Source organism: Marmota monax, unplaced genomic scaffold (assembly GCF_021218885.2).
Source record: "Marmota monax isolate L192 unplaced genomic scaffold, Marmota_monax_Labrador192_F-V1.1 WCK01_AAM20220418_F8-fsc00201, whole genome shotgun sequence".
NCBI classification, from domain to species: domain Eukaryota; kingdom Metazoa; phylum Chordata; class Mammalia; order Rodentia; family Sciuridae; genus Marmota; species Marmota monax.
In genome coordinates this window covers 46,027-67,395 of record NW_026695150.1, presented here as the reverse complement: position 1 = coordinate 67,395, position 21,369 = coordinate 46,027, and the positions used below count along the sequence as shown (strand labels likewise).

At 36.8% G+C, this 21,369-nt stretch overlaps 1 protein-coding gene across 1 annotated transcript; it reads right to left on the bottom strand.

The window, feature by feature from the left end:
- Positions 1-3,118: 3,118 nt before the first annotated feature.
- Positions 3,119-3,625, bottom strand: LOC124081843 (small nuclear ribonucleoprotein Sm D3-like). The gene has a single exon (XM_046428213.2). The coding sequence runs from the start codon at positions 3,605-3,607 to the stop codon at positions 3,227-3,229; it is 381 nt and encodes a 126-aa protein (XP_046284169.1). The 5' UTR covers positions 3,608-3,625; the 3' UTR covers positions 3,119-3,226.
- Between the last annotated feature and the right edge of the window lie 17,744 nt (positions 3,626-21,369).

The window sequence follows — 21,369 nt, the reverse complement described above, 5'->3', positions numbered from 1 at the left end:
ACAAATTAATAATAAAAAACACCTCGCCAGCCTTTTATTAGCAAAATTTAAGGGGATTTAGCAAATTGTGGAGTCATGCAAATGTGGCTTCTTGAGGAACGTCATTAGCATCACGCATAAGCTGTAGTTGACAGTTAATGGTTGCCAGGGCCCCACAGGTCATGGCCCATATCCAGTTTGTTGCCATTGAAGTGATGCTTATGGTAAGAGACCCCTGGATAAAATGTATAAGGTGTGCATGACAATACATTATCTGAACCAGTTACACTGTAGTCATTTGAAACTGTAAGACTTTTAATGGGGCAATGGGAGGGAGGAAGATACTGGAAGAGTATAGTATATTAAAGGTCTTTCAGCAGCAACTATACTAAAATGGAGAGGTAAGAAAAAGAACATTTTTAGGAAAGAATTATCAATATTATTTAATATCATGCTCTTAACCTCCCCAAACACTACACACATCTCTGCACAGAAATGAAAATGGATCCTAGAGATCAAGATTGTTCTCCATGTATGCAAGGACAAGACTTGCGATTTTTTTTTAATATTTATTTTTTAGTTGTAGGTGGTATTCTACACAATACCTTTATTTTATTTTTAGGTGGTGCGGAGGGTTGAACCCAGTGCCTGATGCATGCTAGCTGAGTGTTCTACCTCTGACCCCCAACCCCAGCCCCAAGACTTGCAGTTTTAACTCAGTTTCCCTTTGAATTTGTGACTCATTGTTGCTCATGCAGATACATTTGAGTGCTATGAACTTAATAATGAGAATGATCACAAAGAAGGTACATGAGGAAGTAACCAGCCATTTACAGAATCAGTTCTCCAGTGGAAGCAGTTTGATGTGAGTGCAACTGGACTGCTTGGGTTGTTATCTCAGCTTCCTTGTTCATAGGCTCTGATAACTTGGGCAAATATTTAACCTTTTTGTACTTCATATATGCAGAATGGAGCTAATACTAACCAGTTTCTACATGTCTTACCTAAGTTATATATGTGAAGCACTGGGAATTAGATCTTTGGCAACAGTAAGTACTCAATAAACCCTAGCTATTAATGCTGGTAAAAGAAGCAACGTAGGTTTTGGCATCAGGCAGAAGTAGGTTTAAATTCTTCTTTTATATTTTTTGGCAAATACCTAAATCATTTTGAGGATGAGAGTTTTTCAATACACAAAATTGTGAGGTTCCTATACAGATGAAATTATCTCATATATTCAATAAAAGCACAAGTATGTAGAATATAATAGATGTTCAATAAAAGTTTAAAAAGTAGGAAGGACAATACTCCTATGGTGTAAATTGTAATTTTAGTCTTTAGTATTGTTTGGATAGTTTCCTTTAGGTTTTTGGAGGAGGAATGAATTTTTCCAACTTGGAACTTCGTGTTAGTTATTGTCCAGTAGTGGTGATTTTGCCAAAGCTATTGAAGTTGCAAGCCATGTATTGGGTTGATAGGGGAAATGGAAGCTCTTTAGTAATAGGATATAAAATTCTACCTGGTTTATCACAAGAACATTTTATTCCTGATATTTTTTGGGAGTGTTGGGGATACCTAAATGCCACAGATATTCTTCTTCACTGTGACTATGTGAAATGGCCAGATTCTTAAGAGGAGAAGGAGAATTATGTCTCACAAGTATCTCCAAAGATAGAAATAGGAAACATATTTTGCAATTGAATAATTTGTACATGATCTTAATGAGAAAATGACTGAGGATATCTGAGCAATATGCTCCCTGATGGTAAACTCACCATTATGTGTGGAGACTTAGATATGGTGTCAGACATCCTTTGGGGTGTCTGTCTAGCATATGCCTGCTTTATCTGAGAACTGTCCATTCTCCTAGAGGATGCTTTCTTATAACCTTGTTCTTTGTTTTTTTTTTTTTGTTGGTTCTTTTTAATTATACATGACAGTGGATATAATTATGTAAGCATGGAATATATCTTATTCTAATTAGGACCCCAGTCTTGTGGATGCACATCATGGTGACAGTCACTGTGGCATATTCATATATGTACATAGGAAAGTTATGTCTTATTCATTCCACTGTCTTTTACAGCCTGGTTTTTAATAAAGGACTCTGCCTGCTCTCTGCCTGAGACTAAAGCAGTTTTGGAATAGGGTGCATGGATACTTGATCTGGGATTGGAACAGACAGGGACGGCTGGGCTGCATACCCTGCAGAAGCAGAGTGAGAGGTGGGTGAAGAAGAGTGAGGCACAAGGCATAGGGAGGGAGGCTGAGCTGAACCGTCTATCCTCAGATTCTGGGAGTTATCTTTTTAAAAGCCAGCTTGAAGGAATGTTGTATTCCTTAGACCAAAGCTTTACTGGGAAGAGTTCTATTTATCTCATGGGAGTCTAGCCTAAATTTGTGTATCCAGGGAAAAACTGTTTTGAGATCACCATAGAATTAATCCTCTTCCCCAACCCCTAGATTGTTTTGAACAACTTTATTAATGAGGTGAACTACAGAAGGTAGAGTTGTAAGATAACCTTTTAAGAAATGGCAGTGACATGATGAGCTACATTATTCTGTAACTTTTTGAGACTAGAACATCATGTCATTAAGGTATTTATGAGTACTAATTTTAAAGGAAATACACTATGCATTGTATTTAAATGAAGTAGTAAGTTTCTATGGTAAAAGTTAGAAAATAAGTTTGAACATTTATGAAGTAACCAAGCTAGATTTTTGGGAGGTAAAAATGTGGGTGGAGAATCACTCAAACACTTATATCTTATAAATATTATGTTGGAATTTATTTTTTAAAATAATAACTATTCACATGGTGAAAAGAAGCTGTTTGCTTCTATTAAGGCATATGCCTTCTTTTGTGTTTAGTATTGTTTATGTGACTAGTAAACTTGCTTCCCCTGACAGATTCTATATCTGGGTGTGTCACTAAGGTTGTCTGTAGAGTTAGAATGAAGATTTTTTTTAAATTGACTTAGATCTCACAGATGTCCTCATCCATGTTTTTTGGATGCTCCAATTTCCTGCCCAACATTCTTGTTTCATTTCAATGTTAATTTTTTTTTCTCAAAAAACAAAATAACCAAATTTATTTAGTTTGACATTTCCTCTGATCCAAGAGAAAAATGTCAATAAACAAAACAAAAATCCCCAAACAAAACCTAGGACACACATACAGGCACCTATCCCCATGAATTCAGATAATCTAAAAGAAGAAGAGTAAAGTTCTGTTCAATAGAGAAAATTATCTTTGTTTTTGGAAGATGTTTCCACGTCCCATTCCACGTCCTCTTCCTCTTGCAGCCACTTGGGCCTTCAGAATAGCAGCTTTCCCCCTGCCAGCCCCTGAACCTTGATTTTTATTTTTCATGCTCTTTAACATGGGTGCATTTTTCAGCATGTCAGGCAAAATCAGGAAGCGGATCTTGCTGCCACGGATGTACACCTGTTCCAGTTGTGCTACTCTGCCATCTCTGTACGTGACTGTGATGTTGGACATCTGGCAGTTCATATTGTCTTCTGCTTCAATGAGCTTTCCTCGGTATACCTCACCCGTGTTTGTCTCACATGTCACAATGTGGCCCTCGGCCTCATGCAGAACTTTAATCGGCACACCAATAGACATCTTGGCCCGAACAGAGTTCTATCCTCGGTCTCTCCTCACCGGCGGCGGCCTACTCCTCCTTCTCTAAGATGTGGCTAAAATTGACGCGACTGCAAAGGCGTGAGGAAAGCGAATGGCAGCAACCACGTTCCCAGAATCTCAAGGTTAATTTTTAAAGCCAGCTATTAAAGTTCACTTGGTTTGATAACAAATTTCCAGCAAGTTATTAGTTTAAAAATGTTTTGGAGATCAAAATATTGGTTCATTTTTGCAAACCTGGCAACTCTAGCCAGTTCCAGGATTCTTATTGCCATTTCTATTTTCTCTTCTGTCTTTAGTGTGAAAAGAAATACGTGTGCTACCAGCAAAAAGCCCAAACAGTTACAAGATAAGCAGTGTGTCATTCTTTATAAGAAATGACAGTAGTCAACTTGGGAGGCTCAGCTGGGTGGATTGCAAGTTAAAGGCCAACCTGGGCAATTTAGTGAGATACCGTCTCAAAATGAAAAGGGCTGGGAATATAATACTCTGAGATAGGGCACCCTTGGGTTCAATCAATCCCCAGTGCTGGAAAAAAAAAGAAGAAATGAATGAATGAATGACAGTAGTAACTAGAATATGTAAAATTATGGTGGGAGAGTCCAAGGTCTGGAGAATGGCTAGAATTAAGAGATTTAATCCTGTTGTTTACTTTTTTGATTTGTTTTTTAATAGCTGTAGGAGTAGGTGTATGTGGCATTACCTATTGACCATGACCCTATTTTCAATTTCAGTTTTGATTTAATCAAGTTTTGATCAAAGGATATTGTTGGGCAACTAGGTCAACCAGCTTATGTCTAGTGACTTCTGTCATGAACACATTTAAAATATTCCCCATGATTGAACTGGGAGCTGAAGTTTTTTGATACGACAACACTAATTTTGAAGCAATTGATTCTTTTTGTGGATAGTATCATTTCCTGACATTGGTTATAAGATGATTGTTTTTCAGTGATAGGCACTTTTGAGGCTTTCCTAAATATGTTCAATAGCTTCCTAAGGTTTTAAAGAAAAATAATTCCTATCTAGACTATCATGGAGAGTTCCAACTGGCTTCCCTGCAATCTCAACTTCAACTCCAGTTCTGGGTTATTTTAATGTCTGCTTTTAAGTTTGAGAGGTCTGGCTATTTTTCATTCTGATGCTAGCTCCCTCCTAGTTCCAGATATTGATAAATGGGTGTGGTTGCTTTCAGCTCCCTGAGGCTTTGAGTGACAGCCCATGATCATTTCCAGTTAGTGTTTTGATCAATGATTCTGGAGTGAGGGTTGTTTTGGCAGAGAACCATCAACTCCTGTTGCAATCGCTGCCCTGGCTGGGGTCCCTAAACTGTAAAGCTGAACTGCAGAAGTATTAAGAGAACAGATGGAAGGGGATATTCCTGGTTCTTGCTAGTAGTGACAAGGGAAGCTGTTTTAGTTTTAATTTTTAAAATGAGGGTAAAGGTAGGGAGAACTATCACTGTCAGTATTGTGTAGTGGGTGGACGAGGGAGGGTGGGGGGAGGACCAGGGTTGAAGGGTGGGCTGGGGATGGGTTTGGACAGGAAGAACAATGAGCAAAGTGATATTTCACACTTCAGGAAGTTGTTAAACTTTTCTTTTTACCTTGTTAAACCACTAAACAGTTCTTTTCTCAGATGTTCCCTTGAGTTTTTTTTTTTTTAAGTTAGAAACATAACTATGCTGCATAAGCAGAAAAACTCTGAGCTTACATAATGTATATAATGATGTTATCAATAAAATTTAAAAACAAAATTACCATGGTGGTACATATTTAATTATGCACACACTTCTTACTGTGCTACATGGTAATAATGGTCAGCGGATAGCATAAACATTATAGCTGGTGTTCCTTTTAATAGGGAAGGGAACTAATATTTATTGAATCTGCAATATCTGTTGAGTTCCATGCTGGGTGCTTTACATATGTTATCTTATTTAATATACTTGTTATCAGGCATTTCTAAGCCTGTTGTTGGTGGAGGATGGAGAAGGTACATGTCTAAGCCCTCTGATGACCCCAAAATCCTCTTTTCTTTGACAAGGGTGCACATTTTCCTAGTGGTCCAGGGATTTTTGCCATCTCTTTGGTTTGGGAGTTTGTATTTTTTGAGCTTGGAATCTTAGTCATACATGAACAGAATAAGCCATATCCTATCTTGCTTTCATATTTCAGTAAAGGATGGGAGTTGACCAAGTAGACCATACTCTAGTGCTCACATTGGAAGCAAATTCTTTTGAGTTTTTGAGGGGATGTGTGAGGGAAACCTTCTGCAGTCCCCAGTTTGACTCTTCCTCTGCCCTCCTGCTATACAGCCTTACAAGGGGAATGGGAGAAAGTCAAGTAGTACGCTTTAGAGAAGTCCCTCCATCCATCCCCATCCATCCTGGGCCCTTCCTACCGTGTTTATTGAGGGTGCCTGACATTTCCCTACTGAGAATATGGCTTTTTTTTTTTTTTAATCTTCTGGAATTAGGACATTCTTTGAAAGTCTGATCTTGATTTCAAGCCCCAGAAAATGTAACAATACAAAATGTAACACTTCAAGTTAAGACTGCTTGATTCAGAGGTTCACCCAGATGACCAAGAAAAAGCAGTCTTGGGATCTGAGCTCCTTAATCAGTGGAATCTGATCCTGTCTCCACATAGACAGTTTCAGAACTGAATTGAATTAGAGGACACCCAGTTGGTATATGTTAGCCAGAATTTATGGTTTACTTGCTGATGGGAGAATTCCCCACACCTTTTGAGGTCACAGAAGTGATAGGTGTTGTAGGGGTGTAGTAGGAGAAACTGGGTTTGAATTGCAGTTGTTTCCCTTTTTATCCATACTCCCAGTACTACAAATTTGCTCTGACCTGCTATTCTAGTTAAATTAGATGTGTTTGGGGTCTTAGTATACTTCCTACCTTTTGTCATTTGCCTAAGGGAGATTTAGCATAAAATCTGTTGTTTTGAACTCAGTTCCAGGAAGACTTATTACAAAGGTACCTAGAGGAGCTTATTCCAAGATTGCTCTGAGATGATTATCATTGCAGAGGTATATCAAGGTCACTTTTTTTTTTTCTAAACAGTTTCTTGACTTTAAAATGCCTTTGGAATTTCAAACTTAAAATTCTCATCCCTTTCAGTGAGTTCTGTCTCTATGCAAAACTTGCTTTTGGCCTGCCAAATTGAAAGCATCTGGATGGAATACTGAATCTAGGTCATATTTTTTTAAACCAATGTGTCCTTCTCTAGAAGAAAGGAAATCAAATCCAATAACATCACACAGAGAAGAGGGTAAAATGGTTCCAACAATAGCTTTTCTTTCCAGCAATTGGTTGGGATGTAGTATGCACTACTTTCACTCTTCCCTCTCTACTTCCCCAGGCCCCAGACTGATTTGAGTTTTTAGAGTTACAGCTGTTCACTTTCAGTATCCTGTAGCACCATTCTCTGCTATGTGGAATGCCTAGCACATTCCTTGTCAAGGACAAAGGTTAAAAGAGGGAATTGCTCTTCTTTCCAGTGAAGTTCCTGGAGTCTTGTAGATGGGTTTGGACTTTAAAGTGCATGGGAGCAGTATGGAGATTTCTTGGAAAGCTGGGAATGGAGCCACCATTTGACCCAGCTATTCCCCTTCTTGGTCTATTCCCTAAAGACCTAAAAAGAGCATGCTACAGGGACACTGCTACATCGATGTTCATAGCAGCACAGTTCACAATAGCAAGACTGTGGAACCAACCTAGATGCCCTTCAATAGACGAATGGATAAAAAAATGTGGCATTTATACACAATGGAGTATTACTCTGCATTAAAAAATGACAAAATCATAGAATTTACAGGGAAATGGATGGCATTAGAGCAGATTATGCTAAGTGAAGCTAGCCAATCCCTAAAAAACAAATGCTAAATGTCTTCTTTGATATAAGGAGAGTAACTAAGATCAGAGTAGGGAGGAAGAACAGGAGAAGAAGATTAACATTTAACAGGGATGAGAGGTGGGAGGGAAAGGGAGAGAGAAGGGAAATTGCATGGTAATGGAAGGAGACCCTCAGGGTTATACAGTGGAGGGGGTAGAGAGAGAGGAGGGGAGGGGAGGGGAGAGGTGGGGAGGGGGAGGGGGGAGGATGGGAAAGGCAGCGGAGCACAACAGACACTAGTATGGCAATATGTAAATCAATGGATGTGTAACTGATGTGATTCTGCAATCTGTGTATGGGGTGAAGGTGGGAGTTCATAACCCACTTGAATCAAAGTGTGGAATATGATATGTCAAGAAATTTGTAATGTTTTGAACAACCCACAATAAAAAATTAAAAAAAAAATAAATAAAGTGCATGGGAGTCCTCTGGGGTCTTGTTAACATGCAGATTACTATTAGGTCAGCCTGGGCTGGGGCGTGAGCATTTGCATTTCTATAAAGCCCCTAGATGTTGCAAACAGCTGTTCGTGGTGGATTACATCTTGAGTACTAAGGGTTGCTCTTTGAGAACCCCTAGTTCAGATGAGCTTTCTTTGTTCAGTGTCTCTCCCAATACTTGATCCTCTCTGGGTTTGGGATGTTTTATGCATATAACATCTAGAACTTGAATATTATCTAATCACGTAAGGATGCATTTCCTCCATTTCCCCTTTCACATTGTTTCCAAATCTCTCTGAAGTCCACTGATAGTTTAAAAATCTGTGCACACAGAAACTTGCCATTTCAGAGAAGACATTTTTAACTGAGTAGAGAGAGGGAAAACAGGGAAAGCTGCATATCTATGTTGAATTTGTACTTCATCATGAAAGAATTCAGAATATAATTTTATCAGAGATGACAGAGTTTCATTAGTATTTACTTAGTACTGAGGTAAGTAATGGCTAGAATGGTAGCGGATTGAGACATTTAATTTCCAACTTTCCAAGTGCTCTAAATAAAAAAGATTATAATAATATGACTGAAGCTATTATATCCACAGCAGCACTTAAGACTGATAGATATAATGTTCCACTTAGGAGCTATTATGGTACAATTAACTAGATGGTATTAAAAAGAAGTTTCTTAAAACACTTAAAGTTGTAAAGCTATTCAGAAATAGATCTCTGCTTCTCAAGTAAATACAAACAAGGACGAGAGTCATTTGAGTGGATAATAAAGGAAATCAACAAGCCCAACTGTAGCTCCCTGTGGATGAGATTTAAAGCAACACATCCATACTACTTTCTGCAATTAACATAAAATATACTTAGATTTGGAAGATTTACTCTGCCATCACCTTCCCACACAACAAACACAAATCCCAGGCTAATTTGCTTTCATTAATTTACATGCAGTTGCCAGGCTCTCGATGCTTGTGCACAGTCTACCTTCAAGTTAAGGTACTGCACATGGTCCCCTTGGCTTCTGTTCAGCTCCTGAAGGAGTTATACCTATTTTAAACCTTTCAGCCTGATTCCATCACCCTGAGGAAGACTTAGATGACGTGTGCAGAATCAAAGAGGTTTCTGAGAACAGTTTTTTGCTCATCTTCTTGCAGAACACAGACCCAGCTGCCCAACTCTGAAAGGGAATGGGCCATGGTAGCCTTAATGTGGGAAGAGATACTTTTCCAAGATGTCTATTTGATGGGCAAATTTCTTGATCCCCTTCTCTCCAAGTATTGCAAAGAATGGGCCTACTAAACCATGTTGGCCCAATAAATCATTAAGAACTTCCAATGGTTTGGAGTTCTTTTTGAGAGAAATCCTTATGTGGAAGAGGTGGATAGCCTTCTTACTTTTTTTTTTTTTTTTTTTTTTTTTGTGGTGCTGGGGATCGAACCCAGGGCTTTGTGCATGCGAGGCAAGCACTCTACCAACTGAGCTATATCCCCAGCCCTTGGAGTTCTTTTTGGAAAGGGATAATTGAAATGTTCCTTTTTCCCTCAACTAAGGGAAACCATATTTTGAAATAGAGCAAATAGTAGGTTTATGTTGGTTCAATATTATTATCACAGTGAAATAAAAATAAAAAAGGAAGGAGGTTATAGAGAATGAGAAACAGACTTGCAGAGAAGACACAGGAAGGCAGAGGAAATAGAAGAGCAGAAGACTTACATCATGGTTGTTTAAACACTTGTGTTATGTACTATATGTATGTACCTTAAAAGTGTTTGAAGGAAGATCAGTTCCTTTGCTCACAGGGGAGTCAACTGAGAACCCAGATTGCACACTGGAGAATTTGCATTTTAAAATTAGCTACAACAGAGAAAAGGGGCAGCAGCAGCTGAGGTCAACCAGGAATCTGCAGTGGGTTGCCATGGCAATGAAGGCTCCAGGCCTGACTGGATGGAAAAGAGGATGGGACAGGCTGGAGAATTGTCAGCTTCTTTGATGCTGAGTTTTGGATTGACTCTTGAAAGCACTCAGTTCCTCCCAAAGAGCTAAGGTCTTGCCACGTATTTAATATGTTCTATATGTTTTCTAAGAACAGCCCTAAAGAGTGGGAAACCCAAAGCATGTTCCTCTGTCATTATATTTGACCCTTCCAATAAGTCAGTGAAGTAGATAGGACAGGCATTAATACTATACCATCCAGTCAAATGGCAGATGAAACTGAGACCTGGCATTGAATTGCTGGAGGAAATTGGCCCAGCTAGGAAGAAGTAATTCTTATTCATTGTGGTTGAAAAGGGCATGGCTCTGCCACTATGATAATTTGGGCAAGTAATTTAACTTTTCTGTACCTTTGTTTCCTCATCTATAAAATGAGGATTACATTGAGTGCCTGGCTTTAAAGGTTGTTGTCCTCATTAAATGAAGTGCTACAGCAAGCATGTGAAAGTGTCTGACAAAACTGTAAGGTGCTAAGTAAATGCTGGCTGTTACTATTGTAATTATTAGGAAAGACCAAGATATTCAGATCAAGTGTTCTACATTCATATCCCATTCATATCCAGAGCTCATTTCAGTCAAGTATAGTTAGGCAACTACTGAGGCAGCAGTGAATAATCAGAGCCTACCACCTCTTTTTTAGAATGCTTTAAACAAAAGATTTATGCTCCCCAGTAGAACTCAAAACAGGTTTGAAGCAGAACAAAGGTCTATTTAGTTGGGATTCTGATTGTATAAAGTTCTACCAGAAATGGATTCATGTTGTGGACTGCTTATTTTTGTTCCCTCAAAAATCATATGTTGAAATTCTAACCCCTCATCTAATGGTATTAGGAGACAGGGCCTTTGGGAGCTAATTAGTTTGAGGGTGAAGTCTTCATGAATGAGATTAATGGTTCTATAAGAATAAGCAAGAGAAAGATGCTCTCTTTCTCAGCTGTGTGAAAATATAATGAGAAGATGGCCACAGCCCATAGGCAAACAGGAAGAGCTCCTCACCAAGTCTGCTAGCACCCTGATTTTGATCTTCCCAGCCTTCAGAACTGTAAGAAACTAATGTTTTTTATCTCTATCATTTTGTCTCTGGTACTCTACGATGGCAGCACAAAATGCTTGAGACAGATTCATTAGCCAAGAAATCTTTTAGATAAAGTGCTTTCATTGCAAAATGTTTCTCATTCAAATCTGGGTTCTTGTGGCTAAAATTGTCTTGCTCTCAAGACATTTCCTCCCAAACTTTGTTTTTTGGTTTTTTAAATAGTTATGCAATTATATAGTCTGTTGAACCATGACCAGTTTTTATTTTTTAAGCCTAAGAGCAGCTCTATTAAGATTAGAAGAAATTTAAACATTGGAAAAGAGTTGGTTTGCAGGTTTTAACTATCAAGTATAAAAAGTGCATCATCTAGTGGTATCTCCAGTGAACAACAAACATTGACAGTTGTACATCTGGGAAATGTGAGAGGTATTTCCCAGATCTTGTGGCAAACACAGGATCTCTAGATCAGGTCATGCTTTGTATTAATAATGTGAAATAAAGAAATACTGAAACCTACTGTCATCAAATGCATTAAAATCTATCATCTAGCAGACAGTTGGTTTTGTACCCACTGAGGAACAAATAAAGGGAATGGGGCCACTCAGTATAAAGGACTGAGGTTAGCAACATACTATGGAATGAGCCACTCCATTATGAAGTTTATTAAATGATAAGGTCAGAGGAGTTCATTTCTTAGAACTGTCTAGGGTAAATTCTACAGTGAAGAGAAGTCTAAATTTTAAACATGTTTTATTTTTCAAAAAGTTCTTTCTAAAACTTATGCTTAACATGGAGATTATGTTATCTGTACAATTTATGTTACAAATATTGATTGTATATAAAATTAAAAGATCTTCTTTCCTGATGTCATTGAGCTTGGAATTATATGGTTCTGAATCTTTATGGTATTTTTTTTTTTTTGCTTGACTAACTTGAGTTCTCATGATATCTTCACATCTCCATACCTGGCATAATTTTATAATTTGATGATTATAAACTATCTGAGAAGATGATTATGGGGCCAAAAGGGTATTGTTAGGAGAATAATACGACTTTCCAGTGGTTTATAAATAGCCATATCAAAGAACCTCAAAACATTGATTAAATGACTCAAAAATTGTGTCATTTTATGGTTCTTTACATATTTGTATTCACATTTAAAAAAAAGAGATTACCTGTTTTCAGAAAAATAATTTCATTAATGGCTCCAGAACCTTTGTCTTGCACACTTTCCTATTAAAATTTTTGCCCATCAATCAGACTTTTTAAGTAATTAATTTGTAACTTTTATTTAAATTTCTCCAGTGTCTGTTTTCTATTCCAGGATTCAATTCAGGATCCCACATTATATTTAGTCATGTCTCTTCAGTCTCCTCTAATCTATGACATTAGAAGAGTTTCTTAATTGTTTCTCATCTTTTATGATATTGATACTTTGAAGAGTATTGGTTAGGTATTTGGTAGAATGCCCATTATGACTTTTAGTGAAATTTCCGTACTTTTATAGTGGAAATAATAGAATTTACCAGCTGGAAGTGACCTTAGAACTAATATTTGTGACTAGTCCAAGCTTCTGATTTAATTGGCATATAAAGTAAGTCTCATAGGGTTTAGATGGCTCCCCCAGGTGAAGTCAGATGACAGTGAGTCAGGAACAGAATTAGTACTGAGTTATCTTGCCTCACACTTGAGGCTTTTTCAAGTACCATGCAAATATCTCTGTCCAGTGATCACCTTACCACAATAGAGACCAGCAGCCCCCAGGCTGCTGTCTTATGCTCCAGAGGCATTGTTCACATAGAATGACAAGTGAACAGTGATCTCTGAGGTTGTGCAACTCAGATGGTACTGATGTGTCTACTTGAACTATTTATAAGGTGATTGGAGGTGGCTTATAACATAAGAAACAGTAAAATAAAAACATAGTAAGATCCTACAGTTCATTCAGATCAAATGTGATTGAAAATGGTCTTGGTCTTCTACTCAGACCTTGTGTTTAGAAGACAGTGACTGAAAGACAGAAGTTTTTATCTTTTAAGGGTGGGTGACATGGGAAGCAAATCCTTTTTTTCACTTAAAACATTCTTATTTTAGTGTGCAGTGCATATTTTCTTTGCAGTAATCATTCTCTTTTCTATCTAATAAATGAAACATGTTTTCTTTCTTCCCCTCCATTTCATAGAAGGTACTGAAAGGCTAACCAAACCAAACCAAAACAAAAATTCAAGACACTGCTTTTTAATTAATCTTGCAATTCATAACTCCATATTTTATAATAAAATTTTTGTTCCCTATTTTATTTTAAGGTGAGTTTTTGTGTAGTTACCAAAATAAAAGACATAAGTCAGCAGAATGTGAAAAAAAGATTTGTAAACCACATATTTATCAAGGACAAGTATCTAGAACACATAAAGAACTCTCAAAACTGAATGGCAAAAAAAGCAAGCAATCTAATAAGAATATGAGAAAAAGACATGGAGAAATATTTTGCTAAAGAAGATATACATATGGCAAATAAGCACAAGTTGTACAACATTATTAGTCACTGGGGAAATGGAAATTCAACCCACTTTACTATATATCAGCCACAATAGCTAAAATTAAAAAAAATACTACCAGTTGGTAAGAACACAAAATAGTTTTTTTTTTTTTTATTAGCTTTCTGTCATCGTGACAAAATACCTGAGATTAATCAATTTAAAAAAGGTAAAGTTTATTTTGGCTCCCAGTTTCAGAGGTTTCAGTCCATGGTTGGTTCAGTCATTTTTGGATCTGAGGTGAGGCAGAACATTATGGTGGAAGGAATGTGTTGTGGAGGAGACTGCTCACCTTATGGAGGCCAGGAAGCAAAGAGAACAAGAGGAGGTCAGGGTCCCAATATCCCCTTCAAAAACATGCCCTTAATTACCTAATTTCTTTCTACAGGGTCCCACCTCCAAAAGGTTCCCACTTCCTAACATTGCCATCAGCAGGGGATGAAGCCTTTACCACATGAGCCTTTGGGGGACTCTTAAGATCCAAACCACAATAGATCTAAATACTCTGGAGAATACTTTGGCAGTTCTTTAAAAAAATTAAACGTGCAACTATGTTACCATCCAACACTTGCAGTTCTCTGCATTTATCCCAGAGAAATTAAGATTTAAATTCACTCAAAATCCTATACATGAATAGCAATTTTATTGACAATAGCCCCAAACTGTAACAGCCGAGATATTTTCAATGAGTGGATGGTTAAGTACACTGTGGTACATCCACACCTTTGAATTCTACTCAGCAGTAAAGGAAATTGTTGATATGTGCAGTAACTTGGATGAATCTCCAGGTAATTATGCTCAGTGAAAAACAGCCAAACTCAAAAGGGAATGTGCTGTATAATTCCTTTAATATAATGTTCTTGATGTGGCAAAATTATAGAAACAGGTAAAATTAGTGGTTTCCAGAGATAAAGGAGGGGCTAGAAGTGGGAGAGAAGTGGGTATGGCTACAAAAAAGCAACAGGAGGGATCCATGTGGTAATGGAATATTCTGTACCTTGACTGTATCAATGTCAATGTCCTGGTTGTAATATCGTACTATAATTACCAATAAGTTATTAGTGAAGGGAACTGGGTAGAGTACATAGGGGCTTGCTGAATGTGTATGAAATTATCTCAAAATAAAGGGTTTAATTAAAAAGTTAGGCATAGAAGAAGGAAAGGGGCCTACTTTGTACTGAAAATACTTTAAATATTTTTTAATGAGGAAATATAATGAATTATTAATACAATAAAAATTTACCAAAAGAGAAGGGGAAGAGGAATGTAAAATAACATGTGAATTTTAATTAAGAAACTGTTAAGACATAAAACTTTGTTTTTTGCTTCTTTTCAGTCACAGCCAAGAAGGAAACATGAAAGAGTTATATAGCTGTCAAATCGAAGCAAGGACTGGTGAGTATTTAAAGCCAATATTATTTTTGTATTCTACAGTGTAAAAAGCTTAAAGTATTGAAGATGTCATATTTATACCTGCTTGTACATGATGATTCCTGGTATAATTAAATACATTAATACTTTTATTTATATTACATGACTTAATTTGGCATTTAAGAACTCACCTTCTAATTTAATGAGCTATATTTTTTCTTTCCATAAAAAAAATGTGATTTAAAGAAAATAACCATAACAAATTTCTAGGTAGAAAAAACTTAGAGAATAATTAGAAGGAGGGTAGCAAACTATAATTCATTCATTATTCTGTTGGAACTGGTTTGCAACTACTCTTTTTAAGGTAATTTTTAGTGCAAGCATTTTGTAATAATTCTAAGTGGTAAAGCATCTGTGATAAATAATAATCTACAAAATATATTAGAATTCTACATATAAAGTATATAAATGCAAAAATATAAAATACCTATGAAGACTAGAAATGTAAAGGGCATATATGAAGAAAATGATAAGATTCTGACAAAGACTATAAAATAAGAACTGAATAGAGGGAGGTGGAATCACGGGGTGGGGCAGGGCTATTGGCAAGGAAGATTGCAAGAGTTTCTTTATTTTTAGTTCATTTGGAATAGCCAGGTTAGTGGAGAGTACTGAGTAGTATTTGTCCTTTTAGTTACTAAATGCATTGTAAAGTTATGATGATTTAATCATTACAGTACTAAGACCAGAACAGCAGAAATCTCAAAATTTCGCAGAACACTAATTTCAGAACTAGCTAACTACATATAGGATCTTAGAATATGGTATTTCTTCTCTTCTCTCTTTTTGTAAAGGGAAGGCTTCTCAGAATATGATCCCCGGAGTAGTATACCATTAAATGTTTAAAAACTAGCACTCTGAAAAAAATATGTGTACATATGTGTGTGTGTGTGTGTGTATATATATATATGTATATACACCCATATGGGTGTATATACACCCATATACCCCCACATACATAAATTTATTATACATATTATTGATATAATGGATATATGGCACAAAATTTATAATAATAAAAATACTGTACTCTTTATTGTAAATAAAAGTAATTACATATAGTCAGTTGATTCTCAAAGTATGCTTTTCTTGATTTTTTTCTAACAGAAGCTGTAGTGAGCATTTGGCCATGATTTGACAAGTGGACTTGAATTCCAGTCTGCTAACTCTTCCTAATAAATTTATTGTCATTAAATCTCATATGTGGCTTATTATTATTAAACTATTTCTCACCCTTGTATAAATCATTATTAAACCAAAAGTTCTCTTAGCTTCAGCACTAAATGAAGCTCTGACTTATAGTACTTGCTGATTTCTATGGTATAGAGACTCCCACCTTGACCCCATTCAAGCTACCAGCTTCTTCCCTGGCCGTGGAATTGAGGTGTGGGATATGGTTAAGGTGTAGGCGTGGAGCAGCATGATATAGTATTTCCACTTTGTAGATGTCACAGTCATAACTGAGTTCAAAAGCATAGATGATTGTAAAATAAGTAGGAAGTAGAGTGTTTTGAGTATTTATTACCTTTGTTTTTAATCTAATTCATTTAATTGCAAGATTATATAATTTTTAACTAATGGCTACAAAATTTGGTTCTTAAAATTCCTCAAAGTTTGGCAATTAGCTTTCATAAGCTGTTTTGTTCTTGTTTTAGCATATTACTGTTCCTAAGACAGAACCACAAAGTAAAAGATTTGAAACTTCCTGAAAGATTTATACCAGAAACAAAATTATTAAAAGATATAAATAACAGAAAATGAATTATTTGCCTTTCTGAAAGGCCATTTAGCAATACTTATCAAAATACTAAATTTAACTATTATTTACCAAGCCATTTCATTTTCTTTCATTCATTAATTCAACAATTTATTGAGTATGTATCAGGAATTCTTAATTTTACAAGTGTATAAAAATGTGTAAGGAAAGAGGTTTGCCACACTGGATTTAAGATAAATAAATAAATAAATAAATAAATGTGTGTGTGTGTGTGTGTGTGTGTATATATATATATATATATATATATATATATATATATATATGAATGTTTACCAACAAGAAGTAGGCTAAGTGAGTGATGATTCATTGATATAATGGGATAAAAAGTAAAACTTAAGAACAAACCTGTAAGCCAGGTGCAGTTGTGCATGCTTATGATCCCAGTAGCTTGGGAGGCTGAGGCAGGAGGATGGAAATTCAAAGCCATCGTTAGCAACTTTTTGAGACCACAAGCAACATAGTGAGACCCTGTCTCAAAATAAAAAGGGCAGGGAATATGTCTCCGTGGTTGAGGGTCCCTGGGTTAAATCCCTGGTACCAATAAAAAAAAACATTGACTCTGGAGGTCAATGTTTATTATAATGGAAATATGTCCATAATACATTTAAAGAATAAACACATCAGATTTTAAGAACATATAAAGGGCTGGGGTTGCAGCTCAATGGTAGAGCATGCATCTGGCATGTGTGAGGCACTTGGTTCAATCACCAGCACCACCAAAAAATAAATAAATAAAGCTATTGTGTTTGCCTTCAACTAAAAATATTTTTTAAAAAAGAGCATGTAGAGTATAGAGCTGTGTTAGTCAGATTTCCAGCACTGTAACAAAATAACTGTTATAAACCGCTTAAAAAGAGGAAAGCTCCAGGAGCGATGAAGGTGCACCTGTAATCTGAATTACTCAGGAGGCTGAGGCAGGAGGATCATAAGTTCCAGGCCAGCCTGGGACACTTAGAAGACCTGTCTCAAAAAATAAAAAAGGATTGAGGAGGGCCCAGGCACAGTGGTGCATGCCGGTACTCCCAGCGGCTATGGAGACAGGAGAATCGCAAGTTTAAAGCCAGCGTTAGCAAAAGTGAGGCCCTAAGCAACTCAGTGAGACTCTATTTCTAAATAAAATACAAAATAGGGCTGGGGATGTGGCTGGGTGATCCAGTGCCCTTGAGCTCAATCCCTGTTTACCACCCCCCGACCCCCGCCAAGAAAAAGGACCGAAAATGTAGTTCAGTGGTAAAGCACTCCTGTGTTCATTCCTCAGTATCCACCTCCCCCGCAAAAGGACATTATTTCTTTTGGTTCATGGTTTCAGTCCATGGTAGAAGCATATAGCGAAGCAAAGTGCTCACCTCATGGTGACTGGGAATCAAAAAGAGAAGGAATAAGGGGCCCAGTGTTCCAGTTTCCCCTTCACAGGCATGTCCCAGTGACCTAACTTCTTTCTGCTAGGTCCCACTTCCCCAGAGTTCCACCACCTCCCCAAAACACCTGAGACCGGTGACCACGTCTTTAGCATATGGGTCTTTGGGGGACATTTAAGACTTAATACGTAACAGAGGCAAACCTTTTAATTCTGAATGAATGGCAAGAATTTGCATTTCATCTTCTTTTTTCTCTAGCTATGAGACCTTGATAGGGATAGTATCCATTTCGAGTCTTATTTTCCTTCTTTGAGAGGCAGGATAGAATCAGGTTCTGATTCATGCCCTTCACTTACTCACTGGTGATTTTGAGCTGGTTATTTATTCTTCGGTTTAGTTTCTCTGTCTGAAAAGAATGAGGATAACAGTAATTATAGTACTTACCTACCTCATGGAGTTATTGTGTTAAATGAATTAAAACACATGCCTGGTATTTAATAGGTTTTGATTATTCTTATTACCTACAAAATAGAATGATGCTGTTGATGATTTTAAATATGGCTCAATGGTTTGTTGTAGGGATTAACTTAAATAGTCGCATCTACTAAGTAGTCATAAATACTAGTTGCATCTACACTGTAAGTAATATATCAAAAGCATGGCTAAGATTTTTTTTTTTTCATTTCTGGAGAATAGCCAATATAATTTATACCACATCCATTCAGAATATCGATAACAGAAGAATGAATGCAAGACTCTTGATTTTTATTCTATGAAGAATCTAAATTATTATTCAATTATCCAGTATATTTTTCTATTTCAAGATCTAGGCTGTCTTATTAAACAATACAAATATCTCTGTATAATTTTATTTCCAGAAATCTCTATGGGATCATCTTAATTCTTTATGATTCCATTAACTCAAAACAATTTGTACTGCCTTCGTTGATATTCTCTGTAAATGGAAGCAATACAATTATGCTATTTTAAATAATTTAAAGTGCCATGTTCACTACCACCTATCCATCTGGACAGTATATTATTCTGTCTACATGGCTATTGGATGCCAACATGCCGCCTGATCTTTTAATGCCAAGCCTTTAACCATGTGAGGATCAGAAACTATACATAGATACACACACACACACACACAATGATATATTTTAACATATGACAGCAAGAAAAGGCTGAGTGACAGATCATGTTTAGTTACAAATAAGGAAAGAACTCATTGCTTAGGAGTGTTCAAGTCACAGGTGAATAGCAGACAGTTTTTATTCCTTCCCTGACAGAATAAATTTATCTCCTTAAAAGTCACCTTTATGCTTTCTACTTATCATCGGGAAGGCTGCATTCTGTATATCAATTTTATGTGGACAAGACATTAATTTTAAGTGAAAGACATTGTTCAGTCCTGGTATTAAATGAGGTCGTTATTGGTTTGAGTGGTAAAGGTGGAGGGTTTGGGCTCATGTTGGCTTTAATGAGAAGAGTGCTCTATGAATATGCTTCTGTTAACTTTTTTGGCACTGAAAGCAAAATATAAATGGGGCAATGAAGTTGAAAGCCATCAGAAGCTTCTGTAAGTACCTGGAGTCAGGGTGTACATCTGCTGTCATCAGAAGGAAAAGGTAATGTAAGAATATATCAGTACTTCCTTAGCTAAGAGATCAATGTGGTTACTTAGAGTTGATTTCAGACAGAGAGCTAAAGAGCAAAGAACATTGACTTCTGCCATTGAGAAAGGAACTTCAGAGGTCACCTGGTTTAAACCCAAGTTTAATCCTTTCAACAATAATGTCTACACATTTCTTAAGCACTTCCAGAAATATTTTAGTCACTTCCAATATGTAAATGTCATCAAGTTGGCAGGATCGAGAGAAAGGCTGTGATCATAGAGGGATGAATATTTTAAAAAACCTTAATATGTACTCCATATCTTCTTTAAAATAAGGGGTTTTACACAAGTCAGAAAGTCCAGGTGATTTTAGAGGACCATGAGCTAATGATGAATTAAATAATGCCTACTTCTCCTTCCTCCATAGCCATACTTCCTGAAAGGTAACTTTATATCATTTTCACTTTATCATTTCTCATTCACTACTTTCTCGTATCACCTAGCCATGTGACTCTTCGTTCTCTAATCAATTGAAATGGCTTGGAAATCATCCTGGTCATTCTTGCCCAATCCATGGACACTTTGCAGGTTTATATTATTGGACCCTGCTGGTGTATCTGAAAGAGGGGAAAGGTTCTTATAGGTATTCTGAAATACATGTGATCCTATTATTCTCTAAGTTTTGTGATTAGGTGAGAACTGGACTTTCTATTGCTTCTCCTGAAAGTTGAGGAATATCAAACTGTCCTAAACACATCTTTATTTCTCTTTTCCTTTTCTTTTTCTTTAGTATTTAGTAAGCATTAAGTCAAGCATTGTTTTCTGTGCTTTAGATGTGTTATCTGATTCAGTGCCCCACAATATCACTAAGAGGGAGGAAGTATCATCTTCACTTTACAGGTAAGAAAACTGAAGTTCATAGTGGTCAACCACTTGCCCAGGGTTATGTAGCTGGTAAATGTGGAACCAGGATTTAAAATTGGTGTTGAGTTCAAGTGTGGAGTAGAAGGGAACTGCTGCAGGAGGCACTCAGGTGGGCAGAAGTCAGTTGCTTAGGACACATTTTACCATGGCAGAAGGGAAGTATAAGTTAGAGTGGTAGAATGTTATTGGGAATATCAGGTGGGAATGAAGGAGTAGATTTAGGTATGTGCAAGGGATGGCAATATGGCTTGAACTGAACTGTGCCAGGGAACAGAGGATAGTGACTAAAGTCATGATGTAAACTTAGGTTTAAAATTCTCTTCTTAAAGAAAATTGTTAGGGTAACCTATCAAACTTAAGATAACCAGTTAGATGTCTGTTTACCCCCTGGGTCATGGACTTTGATCACATTTTTTATTGCTGCATCATGACTATTGATTACTTCAATTCCCTTTTCTCTTGAACTTCTCTAACATCTATGCAGTTACACTCTACAGTCTGTCCTCTTACTAGTTCCTCCTCACCAGTCTTGTATTCTGGCTTTTATTTGATGACTCCCTTTTTCTCAAGAGTCCACCCTTTACATATAGGGCAGTCTACTTTATTTATATTTTAGCAGTTGTCAAATCCAAGCAATGGCTCTAGATAATGCCTCCAAAATTGCTAGTTTGGCTTTTCTCCTGAGCATCATAACTCTATGTCTCATTACTTTCTAGTA